The following is an 18,364-nucleotide window of genomic DNA, read 5'->3' on the forward strand; positions in this document are numbered from 1 at the left end:
AAGCTCATATCTGACTTCCTACCTAACAGAATGTGGGCATCCCAAGTGGTATCACAATTGCTGTGCCAAATGTTTGTCCTTTATTCAGCATAGAATATTGATTTGGAAATAGTTTTCTTCAGAATTTGGGATTTTTCTTCTTGTGTATCTTAACGGAGTTTTTGTTGAGAAATGAGATCTTTGCATTTTGGATCATTGAACATCATTTATTTATTTATTTTTATTTATTTGAAAGGCAGATTTACAGAGAGACAGAGAGAGACACAGAGAGGTCTTCTATCTGCTAGTTCGCTCCCCAAATGGTCGCAACGTCAGGAGCTGGACAATCTGAAGCCAGGAGCCAGGAGCAGCTTCTGGGTCTCCGACACAGGTGGAGGGGCCCAAGCACTTGGGCCATCTTCTGCTGCTTTCCCAGGCCATTAGCAGGGAGCTGAATCAGAAGTGGCCCAGCTGAGACTCGAACCAGCACCCATATGGGATGCCAGTGTCACAGGTGGAGGCTTAAGCCACTGTGCCACAGCACTGGCCCTTGAACTTCAGTTTTTAAAAATTTGGTTGGTCAGGGCTGGCGCTGGGGCTTAGTAGAAAAAACTGCTGCCTGCAGTGCTGGAAGCCCACATGGGCATCTTTCATGTCCTGGCTGCTCCACGTCCAGTCCAGCTCTCTGCTATGGCTTCAGAAAGCAGTAAAAGATGGCCCAAGTCCTTGGGCCCCTGCACCCCCTTGGGAGACCAGGAAGAACCTCCTGGCTCCTGGCTTTGGATTGGCCCAGTTCAGGCCATTGCTGCCACTTGAGGAGTGAATCAGCGAATGGAAGACCTCTCTCTCTCTCTCTCTCTCTCTCTCTCTCTCTCTCTCTTTCTCTGCCTCTCTGTAACTCGGCCTTTCAATTAAGTAAATGAAAAATTTTTGTTCATTGTATTAAATAGATGAAATGCTGTGTAATTCTGTCTATTCACTGAATCTGAAATCACAGAATGTAGTATTTTCAGGCTATTCTGTATATGAGGGAAATGTTCAAAATCCAGAGTTTGTGGCAAATGTAAGACTCATAGAACCATTCAGGAAAATGCTTTTCTTAATAAATAATGGTTTTTGTTGAAAAAGGAAAGCTTAAAGTCAGGTTCTGCATCTGTAGGAGTTGTTTTCCAAGTTTGGTATACCTAAGAATCACCTGGTGAGGTATGTTAATCATGTAGATGATTGGATCCTTCCCTAAGATAGTGGGATTCAGGAAATCTGGTTTCAACCCTAAGAAATTTGTAGTTTCTAAGCAGGGGTTGTGATCTTTAGCCACTCTACAAGCTTTAGTTCTATCAAAGGAAAGTCTACAGATAGGGGGAAATGACAACTAATTTTAACTTTTCTCTTTCAAATATAGAAATATATAACTTTTTTTTTTGACAGGCAGAGTTAGACAGTGAGAGAGAGAGAGACAAAGAGAAAGATCTTCCTTCCGTTGGTCACCCCCTTAAATGGTCGTTACGGCCGGCGCGCTGCGCCGATCTGAAGCCAGGAGCCAGGTGCTTCCTCCTGGTCTCTCATGTGGGTGCAGGGCCCAAGCACTTGGGCCATCCTCCACTGCCTTCCCGGGCCACAGCAGAGAGCGGGACTGGAAGAGGGGCAACTGGGACAGAATCCAGCACCCCGACCGGGACTAGAACCCGGGATGCCAGCACCGCAGGCGGAGGATTAGCCAAGTGAGCTGTGGCGCTGGCCTATAACATCTTTAGATAAGAGAAATGCATAACCTATATTTACATTTTTGCATAGTAGTTTTTTTTGTTTTTTTTTTTTTTTAAAGATTTGTTTATTTGAAAGGCAGAGTTACAGAGAGAAAGAAAGAGAGAGAAAGAGAGAATCTTCTATCCACTGGTTCACTCTCCAAGTGGCCAAAGCAGCTGGATTCTGGCTAGGCAGAAGCCAGAAACCTGGAACTCTAGCTGGGTCTTTCACGTGGGTCGAAGGGGCCCAAGCACTTAAGCTGTCTTCCACTGCCTTCCCAGGCACAACAACAGGACACTGGATTGGAAGCAGCCAGGACTCGAACCAGCACCCACATGGGATGCTGGAGTTGAAGGTGGCAGCTTAACCCACCATGCCACAATGCTAGCTCTTGTATAGTCATTTTTTAGTCTGTGCCATACTGCTGACCACACAGGGGATTCTAGGTTGATTGACACCTGCCATTAGGCATGGGGGCTGTGTTTTGTTATAGTTGTTTATCCCCATGAGTCTCTGTATCAACACCCTGCACAGTCTCTGTAGCAGAGTATATATTCAAAAGTTTTTTGAAGTGATTTGTGGGGACAGATATTATATCTGTCGCAATTCTGCAATCTTATGTGATACCATGTAGAAACACAGTAGGGTTGACTGTATGGGTGTGGGTCATTTTTCTTTGGGTTAGGTCTTCAAGATGCTTTATATCATGTTTGGGTATATATTCTTTGAGGATTAAAATATTGTGGAGAAAGTAGCTTCTTCATTGCTTGATTTCTCCTTGTAGATCAGTTGGATTATCTAAATTCTGACTTGAATGATAGTTCCTTTAGGTTCTATCATTCAGTTAGCTTAAAATTTACCATGCTTTTATCTGTGAGCCAAGATTTGTTTGGCTTTTGGAACCCAAGACGTTAAATCTATTTTTAAACCAGTTTTATCAACAATTCTTGGCATGGTAGTACAAGTATTAATTACATATTCACATTTACTGCACGAAGTAATTCTTTTTTTTTGGACAGGCAGAGTTAGACAGTGAGAGAGAGGCAGAGCGAGAAAGGTCTTCCTTCCATTGGTTTACCCCCCAAATAGCTCCTACGGCCGGTGTGCTGCGGCCAGTGCGCTGTGCCGATCCAAAGCCAGGAGCCAGGTGCTTCCTCTGGTCTCCCATGCAAGTGCAGGGCCCAAGGACTTGGGCCATCCTCCACTGGCTTCCTGGACCACAGCAGAGAGCCGGACTGGAAGAGGAGCAACCAGGACAGAATCCGGCGCCCCAGCTGGGACTAGAACTCGGGGTGCCGGTGCCGCAGCTGGAGGATTAGCCTAGTGAGCCGCGGTGCCAGCTGCATAAAGTAATTCTGACTCAGCCACATAGTTTGTTAGCTGTTAATATATGTACATGAACATTTTAAGAGTTAAGTCTTTTGTTTTTTGTTTTTTTTTTTTTTTTAAAGATTTATTTATTTGAGAGGCAGAGTTACAGAGAGGCAGAAGCAGAGAGAGAAGGTTCACTCCCCAAATGGCTGGAACAACTGGAGCTGAGCCCACCTGAAGCAAGGAGCCAGCAGCTTCGTCTGGTTCTTCCACATGGGTGTAGGGGCCATAACCGAGAGAGCTGAATCAAGGGACTTGAACCAGCGCCCATGTGGGATGCCAGCGCTTCAGGAGGCGGCTTTACCCACAAGTTAAGATTTTGATTTTGAGAAAAGTACAATATAGCTACGTTAAAGATAATTTAAAAACCATAGTCAAGGATTATTTACTTTAGATTGCCTGGGTATCCTTTTGACTTTGTAATCAGGTTGTAATCTGAAATAGTATAATCAAATGTTTCCCTAATCTGCTAATGTAATTACTAGAATACGAGTTTGACAATATTTTGTCCATTTTAGGCTGTATGGAGGAGACTTCCTAGGAATGCTATATTGTTTGTGTGAATTTTAAGTTTGTTGACCCTTAAAATTCAAGTGATTAGGATCCGGTGTTGCGTCATGGCAGGTTAAGTTGCTGCCTATGATTCAGTGTCCCACATGAGCACAGTAGTTCAGTTCTCAGCTGTTCCACTTCCAGTCCAGCTCCCTGCTAATGTGTCTTGGAAAGCACCAGAAGATGGCCGAAGTGTTTGGGCCACTACTACCCATGTGGGAGACCTGCCTGGAGTTCCTGGCTTCTGGCTTTGGCCTGGCCTGGCCTGGCCCTGGCCATTGTGGCCATTTGTGGAGTAAATGAGTTGATGGAAGATCTATCTCTCTGCCGTGTCCCCACGTCCCCTGATTCTCTGCTTTTCAAATAGTAAATCTTTCAAAAAAATTCAATAGGGCAGGATTGTGGCACAGAAGGTTAAGCTACCTCCTCTGACACCAGCATTCCATACAGCCATCATTTCTAGCCCTGCCTGATCCACTTCTGATCCAACTTCTTGCTAATGGGCCTGGAAAAGCAGTGGAAGATGGCCCAAGTGCTTGGACCCCCTGCACCCAGTTGGGAGACCTAGTTGAAGCTCCTGGCTCCTGGCTTCCATCTAACCATCCCATTTAAGGATAAATAAATAAATAAGTCTATATTTCTTCTAGGTCATTTAACATTTAGAAATATGTGGGTACTTCAAAGTGTTCATGGAAGAATAGAATTAAAAGAAAAGTTTTTGTTTTGGTGCAAAATAAATTTCTGAAATCCATGCGTAGATTTTTCATAAAATGCTTTTTCTTTGAGCTTTTTAACGTCCCTTAATAAGCATGGATTTAAAAAATTCTTAGGCTGAAATACTTATGTTTCAATTCCATTTCCATGAACATTTTGAAGTATCTCGTATTGCCTTTTCAGCTGATATTGAAGGGAAAAAGTAAATGCAGACTATTTTTAGAAAGCTCATTTATTACTTGAGCATGCTGCATGTGTGAGCACGTATTCACAGGCCGAAGAAATTATTCTATGCAGTGTGGCTGTGCTGTCTTTGTGAGAGTGTCAGGTAATTGACCGAGTGTTGTTATTGTTCTGATGTAATAATGTTAAATTTTCTGCTTCACTACCATGCATCAATAAAATATATCAGAAAAACAGAAACCTTTATAACTCTTCTGATAACCAAATTAGAGATTTGATAAGATAAAATGGAGGGGCCGGCGCTGTGGCAAAGCAGGTAAAGCCTCTGCCTGCATATGGACACCTGTTCAGGTCTGGGCTACTCCACTTCCAATCCAGCTCTCTGCTATGGCCTGGGAAAGCACTTGACGATGGCCCAGGTCCTTGCTGTACTGCACCCATGTGGGAGACCCAGGAAAGCTCCTGGCTCCTGGCTTCCGATCAGCACAGCTCCAGCCATTGTGTCCATCTGGGGAGTGAACCAGTGGATGAAAGACTCTCTCTCTCTCTCTCTCTCTCTGTAACTCTGACTTTCAAATAAATAAATAAATCTTAAAAAAAAAAAAAATAAAATAGAAATTCCACATTCTGGTATTTTATCAAAAGTACTTATAATAAACTACTCTACTGCATAACCTTAATTTTTCTCAGCGTCTAGACAGACCTTTTCAAAGCAGAGAGTCATTTCCACAGTCACACCTGGGGTTATGATCAAAGGTAACTTTAGTCAGACCCTAAGGTCCATGAATCTGTAGGCTTTTATTTTGCCCCTTGTTCTATAGCAGTTCCTCAGGCTTAAATTTTAACTAGTCTTCATAGTGATTTTAGAGAAGGTAGGTTTATTATATCCTCATATAAAAGTATGTTTTATTTTAGGTTATCCTATGCAGTGGCTGCTGAAAAAATCTGAGCATTGTCTTAGGCAATGGTTTTTATGGTGATTTCTTTGAAGATTCTTTGTATAGAAATATCTTGTAATACATATTTATAGCTTCAGAAACTGACTCTTATTCTGAAGAGTATTCATTGCATTCTTTTTTACCTTGAATAATTAAGAAGTAACCTATAAAATGCTGTTAGGATTTGCTGCTCAACAAATGCCTACAAAGACAGACTTTTTTTTTTTTACAATTTGTCTACCAACAGGACTGTAAAGTGAGCCTTATATTCCTGTCATCTAATTTCTCAGTCCCAGTCCTACATGTTGAATAGTCTTAACTTTGTGTATGTCATCAGTGAGTGTCTCACATTTATTTTTTGTTTTCAATAGGGGGAAATGCAGTGTTGCTCTTCTCAATGAGACAGAATCTGTGTTGTCATATCTTGATAAAGAGGTAATTCACAATCATACTTGTTTTTTTCCTGTATTTCATATAAAGCTTATACCTTTGAATTTACTTATTTTTTATACCGAGGTATTTTTATGCTTTATGTTAATATAGTAGTAAAAGTATAATGACTCAACTGTGTTTGGATAATTTTATTTTTCTGGTTATCTGAGACAAGGTCTCTCTGTCTGTTTTTCAGTTGGTAATTAAAGACCTTATAGAGTATAACACATGATTTAGTTTCTGGTAGATACATATTTTTGACTGTATGAAATAATTAATGTACTGAACTCAATCCTTCTCTGGCATTTTTTGTTTTGTAATTAAGTAGATTTTGTTTTTTGATTCTTTACAGATGAAATTTTGCCATTGCTAGTCTGCTTTTCTTTCCTGGAATCCTAATAACTTTTGTCATTTATCAGTTTCTTTCATTAAATCTCAGTGAGAAGCTTGCTTATTTATTTATGTTTTAAAGATTTATTTATTTATTTGAAAGCCAGAGTTACACAGAGAGAGGAGAGACAGAGAGAGAGAGAGAGAGAGAGAGAGAGAGAGAGAGAGAGAGACAGAGAGAGAGGTCTTCCATCCGATGGTTCACTCCCCAATTGGCCGCATTGGCCGAAGCTGCGCCGATCCGAAGCCAGGAGCCAAGAGCTTCCGGGTCTCCCACACGGGTACAGGGGCCCAAGGACTTGGGCCATCTCCTACTGCTTTCTGAAGCCATAGCAGGGAGCTGGATCAGAAGTGGAGTAGCCGGGTCTAGAACTGGCGCTCATATGGGATGCCGGCGCTTCAAGCCAGGGCGTTAACCCACTGTGCCACAGTGCTGGCCCCAAGAAGCATATTTAACAAGTTGAATTAGAGCATACACTTTATTGAAGGGAGAAATTCTTTCTTTTTTTTTTTTTAAAGATTTATTTATTTGAAAGAGTTATACAGAGAGAGGAGAGGCAGAGAGAGAGAAGTCTTCCATCTGACGATTCACTCCCCAATTGGCTGCAACGGCCGGAGCTGTGCTGAGCTGTGCTGACCTGTGCTGACCTGAAGCCAAGAACCAGGATTTTCTTCTGGGTCTCCCATATGGTTGCAGGGAGACCCAGGCCATAGCAGAGAGCTGGATCAGAAGTGGAGCAGCCGGGTCTTGAACTGGCACCCATATGGGATGCTGGCGCTTCAGGCCAGGGCGTTAACCAGCTGCGCCATAGTGCTGGCCCCGGGAGAAATTCTTAAAAACAGCATTCTACCTTATAAAATGTCTTAGGTGACCTTTAAAGCAATACCATTTGTATTGTGGGAAAAATATTTTATTGTCAGTGATATTTCATTATTATTGTTTAAAGATAAATCAAAGGCAGAGCAACAAAGAGGGAGAAACAGAAATAGAGATCTTTTTTTCACTGGTTCTCTCCCCCAAATGGCTACATCATCCAGGTCTAGACCAGACTGAAGCCAGGAGCCTTTAACTCGTTCCAGGTCTCCTACATGGGTAGCACTGGCCCAAGTGCTTGGGCCCCTGCACCCACATGGGAGACCTGAATGAAGCTCCTGGCTCCTTGCTTTGTCCTGGCCCAGCCCGGGCTGTTGGGGCATTTTGGGGAGTGAACCACTGGATGGAAGATCTCTTTCCCTTTCTCTCTGTAACCTTGTCTTTCAAATAAGTAAATAAATCTTTAAAAAAAGGCAGAGTACTTGAAGTGCAGTATCTTTTAGTTATGATTTAACTTTGCTAGTTTTTCAAAACTTTATTTTAGAGAATTTGTTTTCTTTTACCTTAAAACAAATAGTCAAGCTTGATAATCCATTTTAAGCTATTTCTTTTAACTTGATGCACGTTCACACTCTTTGACACAATGGCAATAATACCGTGCTCCCCTTAATTTATTAATTCATTCACCAAAATGAAGTTGTATGTATGTCTATAGCTTTGTTTTCATGTGTAGCATTGATTTCTTTTCTTTATAAAAAATGAGAAAAATGAAGATTATTTAGGTATTTTTTTATTATTCCTTTCAGGATACCTTTTTCTACTCATTGGTCTATGATCCCTCAGTGAAAACACTGTTAGCTGACAAAGGTGAAATCAGAGTGGGACCCAGATACCAAGCAGACATTCCAGAAATGCTCTTAGAAGGTATGTTTTTCTTCAGATTTCAGGTCCTTTGAAAACAGGGACACCTTGAAACTCAAGTATTGTAGTCTTCATGTGGAAGAAGCAACTTTCAGGAAGCTATATAAAAAGCCCTTCCAGTTTTAGAAATAAGACATCGCACTGTATCCACAGGGGGTTAGGCTCCAGGATCCCCCAGGATACCAAAATCTGCACATGCTCAAGTCCCTTTTATAAAATGGTATAGTAATTTCGAATAGCCTACATATAACCTCCTTATACTTCACGGCATCTCTAGATTACTTACAAAACCCAATACCATGTAAATGCTACGTGACCAGTTGTTACACTGTGATGTTTAGGGAATAGTGACAAAATCTGTAAAGGTTCTGTAGTGACAATTTCTTTTCTTCATATTTTTGTTTTTAATTTAGTTGAGAGACAGAGTTGAGAGCAAGAGGGAGATGGAGATAGAGAAGCTCCCAGTCTGCTAGTTCACTCTCCGTATTTCCACAACAGCTGGGACTATGCTCAGGCTAAAGTCAGGGACCAAGAACTCAGTCTGTGTCTTTGTATCTGGTTGAGCTATTAACCTGCTACCCTAGGGTCTGTATTAGCTAGAAGCTAGAATTAGGAGCAGGTGCCCAGAACTAAACCCATGCACTCTAGAATGGGACATAGGCCCCTCCAGATAGTTCTACTCTCTACTTGGTTGAATCTGCTATTGCAGAACTTTCTGCTATGTGTGTCTAACTCTATAACAAATAACAGTGAAAAATAATATATTCAATCACTTATTCGTTTGTGACTTCACTTTTTTAGGCTTTTTATGGCTCTTGTTTTTCTTCTTTGTGAAAATTTTTTATTTGAGAGGCAGAGAGAAAGAGACACACACAGACAGAAAGAGAAAGAGAAATCCTTTCTACTGGCTCAGTCTCCACATGCCTACAACAGGTGCCAAGCCAAAGTCAGGAGCCAGGAGCCCAATCCATGTTTCCACTGTGGATGGTAGGAACCCTGTTACTTGAGCCATCACTGTTGTCTGCCATGGTCTGCATTAGCAGGAAGCTAGATTTGGGAGCCACAGCCAGATGTTGAACTTAGGCACTCCAGTGTGGCGTGCGAGCATCTTAACCTGGTTTTTTTTTTTTTTTTTTTTTTAAGATTTTGTTTGAGAGGTAGGGTTACAGACAGAAAGAGGGAGAAACAGAAAGGTCTTCCATCCTCTGGTTCACTCCCCAAATGGCCACAAGGGCTGGAGCTGACCAATCTGAAGCTAGGAGCCAGGAGTTCTTCCAGTCTCATGCGTGGGTGCGGGGCTCTAAGCATTTGGGCCATCTTTCACTTCTTTCCCAGGCCCAAAGTAGAGAGCTGGATCAGAAGTGGAGCAGCCGGAACTCAGGACTTGAACCGGCGCCCATATGGAATACTGGCGCTGCAGGGGAAGGCTTAACCTACTATGCCACAGCGTCAGCCCTCCCACATTATGTTTTTTTAAAGATATATTTATTTATTTGAAAGGCAGAATTACAGAGAGGCAGAGGCAAAGAGAGAGAGGTCTTCCATCCTCTGCTTCACTTCCCAGAAGGCCACAATCACCAGAGCTGCGCCGATCCAAAGCCAGGAGCCAAGAGCTTCTTCCAGGTCTCCATATGGGTGCAGGGGCCCAAGGGCTTGCGCCATCTTCCACTGCTTCCAGGCCATAACAGAGAACTTGAGCAAAAGTGGAGCAGCTGGGACACAAACTGGTGTCCATATGGGTTGCCAACAGTGTAGACAGTAGCCTTACTCACTACGCCACAGCACCAGCCACAGCACAATATTAAAATATAAAAATGAAGTTGTTTCTGGTGAAGCTGGGAGGAGGCACTCTTGCCCCTCATTTGGGCATCTTAAGGCATCTTGTTTATCCCAAAGGGGTTAGAGATTGAATGCCCTTCGTGTATTCCCTGCCCCTCTTACATTCATGTCCTTCATTATTCTCCAAATAACTCAGCAGTTAGACATGCTTATAATGATTTCTCATAGCACAACAAAGGGACTTCTGTGTATTCTGTTTTTCTGATTTTTAATTTTAACATTTATTTTGTGGTAGATAGCACAAAATATGATATAGAAAATGCAGTTCTCTCTCAGGTTGCCCCTCTTTGATCACTGCTAGCCAGCATTATTAACATAATTCTCTTTCAGACTGGTACAGCAGGATAGGATCTGTGAGTCCACACTCCGGGCAGTGTTCCATTGTGGGACAGTCCAACTTTATTTATCTAAGCTTTATGGTAGGCCACGTTTTCCCTCATTATTATTTAAAACTTCATGTTTGCCAGTCTTATCTCATAGATATTGAAGTTTATTGTCAGTTTCTTTCCCTGCCTAGTTTCATTAGGATGATTTAAATTTTAGTACTAGCTTGTATTACTTTCGAGGTGTTGCTTCTTTGATAATGTTGCCCAGGATGTGGATAGTCTGTTCCAGAGATGTCCATTCTGTTCCATTGGTCTCTTGGTACCTCACTTCTTAGTTATAGAGGATTTGTATTATATGTTGTATCTGCAATGCTAGCGCCTCTCATATCTTTCACTTTCAGTGTTTACTTCCTTATTATGTGTGCTTATTTTCTAAAAGAAGTTTTATCATTGGTTTGATTATTGTGAGAACATAACTCTGCCTTTTCCACTTTCATTGTGATTGCAGTTAATTTTAAGGTAATTTCAGGAGAACATATGTTTTGATGATGTTGACATATCCTAACAGAAATTACTCCCCCCGGCCGGCGCCGTGGCTCAACAGGCTAATTCTCCGCCTTGCGGCGCCGGCACACCGGGTTCTAGTCCCGGTCAGGGCACCGATCCTGTCCCGGTTGCCCCTCTTCCAGGCCAGCTCTCTGCTGTGGCCAGGGAGTGCAGTGGAGGATGGCCCAAGTGTTTGGGCTCTGCACCCCATGGGGGACCAGGATAAGCACCTGGCTCCTGCCATCGAAACAGCGCGGTGCGCCAGCCGCAGCACGCTACCGCGGCGGCCATTGGAGGGTGAACCAACGGCAAAAGGAAGACCTTTCTCTCTGTCTCTCTCTCACTGTCCACTCTGCCTGTCAAAAAAAAAAAAAAAAAAAAAAAAAAAAGAAATTACTCCCCCCATTCTTCAAGGCTGCTTTTGGATAGTGTGGGGATGCGAGTCTTTTTTTTTTTTTTTTTACACTTTATTCATGTAGGTTTATACATTTTGTTGTTTAGTTTTTAAAAATATTTTAAGATTTATTTATTTGAAAGTCAGAATTACAGAGGGAGAAGGAGAGACACACAGATAGAGAGATCTTCCATTCACTGGTTCATTCCCCAAATGGTCACAATGGCTGGAGGTGGGCCAGACTGAAGCCAGGATCCAGGAGCTTCATCTGGGTCTCCCATGCAAGTGCAGGATCCCAAGCACTTTGACCATCCTCTGCTGCTTTCCCAGGCCCATTAGCAGGAACTGGATTAGAAGTGGAGCACCTGGAACTCACCGGCGCCCATATGGGATACTGACACTGCAGACAGCTGCTTAACCTCCTGTTCCACAATGCTGTCCCTTTAAGTTTATTTTTAAGTCTATAACTTGTTACCTTTAATTGTAAGTATTCGTCTTTAACAAGAAAAATACCATATTTTTTACTATAAATATGAAGTCATTTTAGACTGTATGTCAGCTGAAAGTGTTTGACATATCCAGAGTGTTTTCATTTCTTCACGTGTTTATGAGTAGTTAAACCACACTTGTAAAACACCAACAGTGTCATCATAGAAACTTCCATACGTAGCTCGTACCTGGTTGCAGGGAAAGTTAGAGCAATTCGAAGGACATACATTTAGCAGCTGCTACAGTCTCTGCTTACTAAACGCTTCTTTTACTCTTAGGTGGGTACATTTCAAGCAGGGCCCAGTTCTACTTTGCATGGGCATTCGTTGTAGAACTGGAAATAATACCCATATTCCAATTTGCATTGGCATAGCTTACAGAACTGGAAACCATACACTGGGTGAGTGGTAGCAGTAACGCTGGTCCAGGATGTGCTACATGTTTGATTTCTTTGTGAGCCTACCATTTTGTTTTTATGATGCCATTTTGGTAACTTATTACTCTTGTGATTCATAACTTCATAAATTGAACAGAACTTTCAGAACAAGATTGAGTAAAAAATGGTAACTGACATTTTTGTATTTCTGAATGAAATGCAACTTAAAATATATTGGTAATTTAATGGTAGATACCAAGAGTGTGAGTTGTGTTTAGAGCAGTATTCTTAGTTGTCCAGGAAAGGGGCCTGTATGATGACAGCTTTATATACAGCCTTAATTCTTCAGAGCATTTGAACAACATTAAGTGCTCTTAGGGGATATACCGAAGAAGTACTTTGTTAATATTTTCTAAAAATCTTAAAATATATCTGGAGGGTTAGGGCTCACATTTAAAAATAATTTCTGGGGGTGGGAGGGCTAGAGTTGTAGTATAGCAGGTTAAGCCACTACTTGGACACCTACGTCCTGTATTGGACTGCCAGTTTGAGTCCCTTCTTTTCCGCTTCCAGGCTGTCTGCTTGCACCCTGGGAAGCAACAGATGATGGCTCAAGGGCCTGGGCTCCTGCCACCCATATGGCAGAGCTTGATGGAGTTCCACACTCTATGCTTCACCTGGCCCAGCCTTGACTGTTGCAGGCATTTGGGAGTGAACTAGTGATAGAAGATTTCTCTCTCTCTCTCTCTCTCTCTCTCTCTCTCTCTCTCTGTGTCTCTTTGTCTCTCTCTCTCTCTATCACTTTGCCCTTCAAATAGATAAAAATAAACAATCATTTAAAATCATTGCTGAATTCTACATTTCTTCAACATTATATGAAGCAGAAATAAGAAGCTTTATACAATCATATAATCACTTGTTAAATATGATTATAGGAATTTAGTGTTTAGGGAGATCTTCATGGGCTTGTTGTTTTGATGATGTAGGAATTGCCCAGATAATCCTAAATAAAGGAGGGACATGAGATTTTTTTTTTTTTTTTTTTGACAGGCAGAATGGATAGTGAGAGAGAGAGACAGAGAGAAAAGTCTTCCTTTTTGCCGTTGGTTCACCCTCCAATGGCCGCTGCGGCCAGTGCATCTCGCTGATCCAAAGCCAGGAGCCAGGTGCTTCTCCTGGTCTCCCATGGGGTGCAGGGCCCAAGCACTTGGGCCATCCTCCACTGCCTTCCCAGGCCATAGCAGAGAGCTGGCCTGGAAGAGGGGCAACTGGGATAGAATCCGGCGCCCTAACCGGGACTAGGCGGGACTAGGTGCAAGGCGGAGGATTAGCCTGTTAAGCCACGGCACCGGCCATGAGATTATTTTAAAGATCAGAATTAATGTGAACTACAGCATGGATTTAGTCTCTAACTAAATTAAATTTAGTCTCTAACTACAGCATTGATTCAGTCTCTAGCTCATGCCATTGTTACCAGGGCCATTTCAAAGATTGTTGCTGGCTTCACTGAAAATTTAGCTATACATTCTAAGTTCATGCAAGAGCTTCTTGACTAGCTGCTTCTGCTGCTTTTTTTTTTTTTTTGGTAAGAATTCTAATATGAATGTAATTTTTGGTAAATTCAGAAGGTGATTGTTTACTTTATAGTGACTATCTATATTATTCTCTTGTTGCTACTTGTGTTCTCATCCCATTATATTTTTGTCAGCTTTTGAGTGTTAGTATAAATTCTTCTAAGTTACGAGGCTCTGTTTTTGTTGTGTGCAGTGAATTTCTTTAGATTTCTTTTTTTAAAGAATTTATTGAAGGACAAATGATAGAAAAATATCTTTCATCTGCTGGTTCTCTCGCCAAATGGCCGTAATAGCCAGGGCTGGGCCGTGCTGAAGCCAGGATCCAGAAACTCTTGCCTGGTCTCCCATATGGATGCAGGGGCCCAAGCACTCAGGCCATCTTCTGCTGCCTTCCCAGGCACATAGTAGGGAGTTGGGTCAGAAGTGGAGCAGGTAGGACTTGAACTGGTACCCATATAGGATGCTAGCATCGCAAGCTTTAACCTGGTGTGTCACAACACTGGCTCCTGTTTAGAATTCTTATATTGAGGTTTGTTTCTGTTGTATGCTGTAGAATATATAGCTAGAATTGAAATTTAACAATTTAAGTAATTTGAATTTGAAAAATTAACTAGAGTCTTTATCATATTCTGTAGTATATGACAGAAGGGGCTTAATACTGAACAGCATCATTTCACCTGTGCTTTTTCAAAAATTATTTATTTTCACCATTACTATCTTACTATTTTTCTTTTTTATCATTACTGTCATATATAAAGTGTTATTTTATTATTTGTTCATTTAAATTTTATTCATTTATTTGAGGGGCAGAAAGAGTGCTTTTTTTTTTTTTAAAGGTTTATTTATTTACTTGAAAATCAGAATTAGAGAAGGAGAGGCAGAGAGAGAGGTCTTCCATCTGCTGGTTCAGTCCCCAATCGGTTGTAACGGCTGGAACTGTGCTGAGCCGAAGCCAGGAGCCAAGAGCTTCTTCCGTGGGGCCCAAGGATTTGGGCCATCTTCCACTGCTTTCCCAGGTCATAGCAGAGAGCCGGATTGGAAGTGGAGCAGCTGGGACTCGAACTGGTGACCATATGGGATGCCGGCACTGCAGGTGGTGGCTTACCCGCTGTGCCACAGCGCCAGCCCCAAGCACTTTTCATCTTCTGGTCTACAGTTCACTTGATCTATCACTGCTGCTTTCCAGGGTCTGCATTAGTAGGAAACTGGTGCCAGGAGCTGGAGCTCAGAATCAAGTCCATACATTCCTATTGTGAGATGTGGGCATCTCTATGGCAAAGCTAAATGCTCAGTCCCTAAAATACATATGGATGTATAATTGTGTCATTCTCCATCCTCAAATTTTATGCAGTATGTATCTTTTTCAGTTTTCAATTGCTGTTTAAAAATGAGCTTAATGCTGAATGTCTTGGTTTAGCATGCTAAGAATTGTAAACAAAAACACAGGGCCAGCATTGTGGCATATCAGGTAAAACCGCTTCCTGCAAAGCCAGAATCCCATATGGGTGCCAGTTTGTGTCCTGGATGCTCCACTTCTGATCCAGCTCCCTGCTAGCAGGCTGGAAGCAGTGGAAGATGATCCAAGTCTTTGTGCCCCTGCCACCCCCAAGGGGGAATGGAGAAGCTCTTGGCTGCTATCTCCTGGCTTCTGCCTGGCCCAGTGCTGGCTGTTGTGGCCATCTGGGAAGTGAAACAGTGGGTAGGAGATCTCTCCCTCTCTTCCTCTGTCTGTCTGTCCCTCTGTCTCTCTGTAACACTTAACTTTCAAATAAATGAATAAATTTTTTTAAAGAGATAGAGATAGATCTTCTGTCTGCCGATTCACTTCCCAAATGGCTGCAATGGCCAGAGCTGGAGCAGGCCAAAGCCAGGAGCTGGGAGCTTCTTCTAGGTCACCCATGTGGGTGGCAGGGGCCCAAGGACTTGGGCTATCTTCCACTGTTTTTCCGGGCAGGGTAGCAGGGAGCTGGATCAGAAGTAGAGCAGCCAGCACTTGAACCGGCGCCCATACGGGATGCCTGTACTGCAGGCATAGGCGTAACCTGCGAAGCCACAGTACTGGCCCTGCTGAATAAATCATAAATCAAAAAAAAAAAAAATTATCCTTCCAAACCTTTAGCTCTCTTTGTTTTACCACTAGCTCTGCTGTGTTTCTTTCTGTTGGGGATAGCTACCTGCCTTTGAACAAATCTCCAAATTGAGGCGATTGTAGGTGGTGTGCTGATTCTGTGCCTCCATCAGTGTGTTGTCAGTTACTGCAAGATGTGCTACCTGCTGTTAAAGATGCAGTGATCAAAAGCAAAACACGGCCCAGACCAGTCCCTCTTGACTAAGAGCTCCTAGCCTAGGAGGAGTCTGTAGCTGTACATCAACCTTCATTTGGCTCCCAAGTCTATTTCCACTTAAATCCTATCTTGCCGTCTTGCCCTGCCTGATGGTTGTATCTTCTTGTGAGATATCCTAAAACAAAGCTTCCTACATTATTGTTAGCCTGTCCCTTAGCCCTCCCCTCCTGTTCTGTGTTTATGCCAGTGCTCTTCTGTACGGCTCAGAAGACTTGAAATTGACACTGTACATCCAGTCTGCCCCTGGCATTCCTAAATTTTCTCTTCTCTCTTTATTTCACCCTCAACACCATCTTTCAGCCCCTCATTACTTCCAGGTGGGACTTTTAGAGGAGTTTGATTTATCTGTCTTCATCAGATATCTCTGCAGAGCAAATTATATACCATTGCTAAATATGAAATTTCATGTTTTGGTTCTGGTCTTATCATTCCATTACCCAAAATGCCAGGGCTTTCTCATTACTTCAAAATAAAATTTGTTCAGGAAATTTGCACAGAATCTTCAGTAATAAGTTCCTAATCCACTACTCAGAGCTCCCTCCTTTCATTCCTGTTAAAAAAATGAGCTTTTGTTTCTCTTCATCGCATTTTTTTGCCTCATGACTTTGTTCATGTTCTCGTTTCTTTTTGTTGAGTCCTCTGCCCCTGCCAGTGTATTCCTGTCCTTCAGTCTTAGCAGAAATGTGCCTTCTTTCATGTCACCGTTTCCCAGCTAGCCTGAAATGATTCCTCTACCTTTCAGATTCTTACAGCTGTGTCTGTGCGGCTGATGACACATCTCTTCCTTTCTTTGTAACATGGTATCCATGTACAAGTTTCCTTACAGTTTCAGCGTCTGCAGCAGGCGTGCTTTCGTTTTCATCTTTACGTCCCCAAGTGTGGTGCTTAGTCACATTGAGGTTCTCAGGAGATTCATAGTAATGATGGTCCCATACGGTTGGTTTACCATATTGTCATCAGTATGCACTTGACAAGGCACTGTCCATCTGTGATACAAAAGAACTGACCAAAACCATGAGCATTTACCTTACATTTAACAACTACAGGTGACGGGGTATTGTGTAACATGACTCCTTTTCTTTTGTTGGGCAGGAGAATCAGATGAGAGGGAACAGTCAAAACTGGAAGTTAAAGTTTGGGATCCAAATAGCCCACTTACAGATCGACAGATTGACCAGTTTTTAGTTGTAGCACGGTGAGTATGGCACTTGTGAGTCAAGGAACATCTTTTCTTTTAAAGAATTTACAAATATGTTTATTTTCTTTGTATCCCACTTCTTTGCCTTTGGTGGTATTATTATCCTAGTTAGAAAGCTTGATATATGTCACACGCCTTCCTAAATAATGCAACTTACTGCCATTAATTTCTGTTGTAAATGAAAATATGTCTATTAATTTTCACTAACAGGAGGATATAAAGAAATATATAACACCTGAAGATCGGCATCTTTAATGAAAGCAGCAAATTTTTTTTTTTTTTAAGATTTATTTATTTACTTGAAAGAGTTACACAGAGAGAGACAAGGAGAGAGAGAGAGAGGTTTTCCATCCACTGGTTCACTCCCCAGATGACTGCAATGGCTAGAGCTGCACCGATCCGGATCTAGGAGCCAGGAGCTTCTTCTAGGTCTCCAGTGTGGGTGCAGGGGCCCAAGACTTGGGCCATCTTCTACTGCTTTCCCAGGCCATAGCAGAGAGCGGAATCAGAAGTGGAGCAGCCCAGACTCGAACCAGTGCCCTTATGGGATGCCGGCACTGCAGGCGGCAGCTTTACCCATTACACCACAGTGCCGGCCCCAGCAGCAAAATCTTTAGCTATAGATGTGGGTTATTCAGGTGTCAGTAAGAATTTGCAACTTAAATCCTTTTATCACATCCATGTGTGAGTGAGGCCCATTGCTAAGAAAAGGATTTTCTTTCAGAGATTTTAGCCCGGCTGCCAGGCTTTCTCACCCCCTTTCCTTTTCTCTTGAGAAAATGAATGGGGCAGAATTTTATCTTTATTTTTTCAATTATAAATGTAAATGATGCTCATGAAAAAAGTTGTCATAAAACAAAATGTAAATGAGACTATTGTAGCATTATAATTAGTGGAAAAGTTGGAAAAAAACTGAAAAGACATCTGCAAACCATTGATGAATGGAGGTGTGTTTATATAATGGGGTATGACTTTACTGCAGTTAAACGAATGACAGCTACCTGTGACAGAGATAAATCTAAATGAGTGTGCATACAGAATGATCATTTATGTGCATATACTTGTAATCATGAAAAATTTTTCGGTGTACAAAAGAATGTTTTAGTTTCATCTTTGTATATAGTAAATATATATAGTTCTATGTTAATCTAACCAAACATATAACATATATTTTCTCTCTTTATTTTTTTTTTTTAATTTTTATTTGATAGGTAGAGTTATAGACAGTGAGAGAGAG

At 42.0% G+C, this 18,364-nt stretch overlaps 1 protein-coding gene across 2 annotated transcripts in view; it reads left to right on the plus strand.

Moving 5' to 3' along the window:
* Positions 1 to 18,364, plus strand: part of MTA3 (metastasis associated 1 family member 3) — a 174,385-nt gene that overhangs the window by 80,452 nt on the left and 75,569 nt on the right. For both annotated transcript variants that reach the window (XM_062209343.1, XM_062209342.1), the window contains exons 5-7: positions 5,855 to 5,918; positions 7,926 to 8,043; positions 17,022 to 17,124. In XM_062209343.1, the coding sequence (XP_062065327.1) occupies positions 5,855 to 5,918; positions 7,926 to 8,043; positions 17,022 to 17,124 (285 nt within the window). The remainder of the gene's footprint in view (positions 1 to 5,854; positions 5,919 to 7,925; positions 8,044 to 17,021; positions 17,125 to 18,364) is intronic.

The sequence above is a fragment of the Lepus europaeus genome, chromosome 13 (assembly GCF_033115175.1).
Source record: "Lepus europaeus isolate LE1 chromosome 13, mLepTim1.pri, whole genome shotgun sequence".
Taxonomy (NCBI): Eukaryota; Metazoa; Chordata; class Mammalia; order Lagomorpha; family Leporidae; genus Lepus; species Lepus europaeus.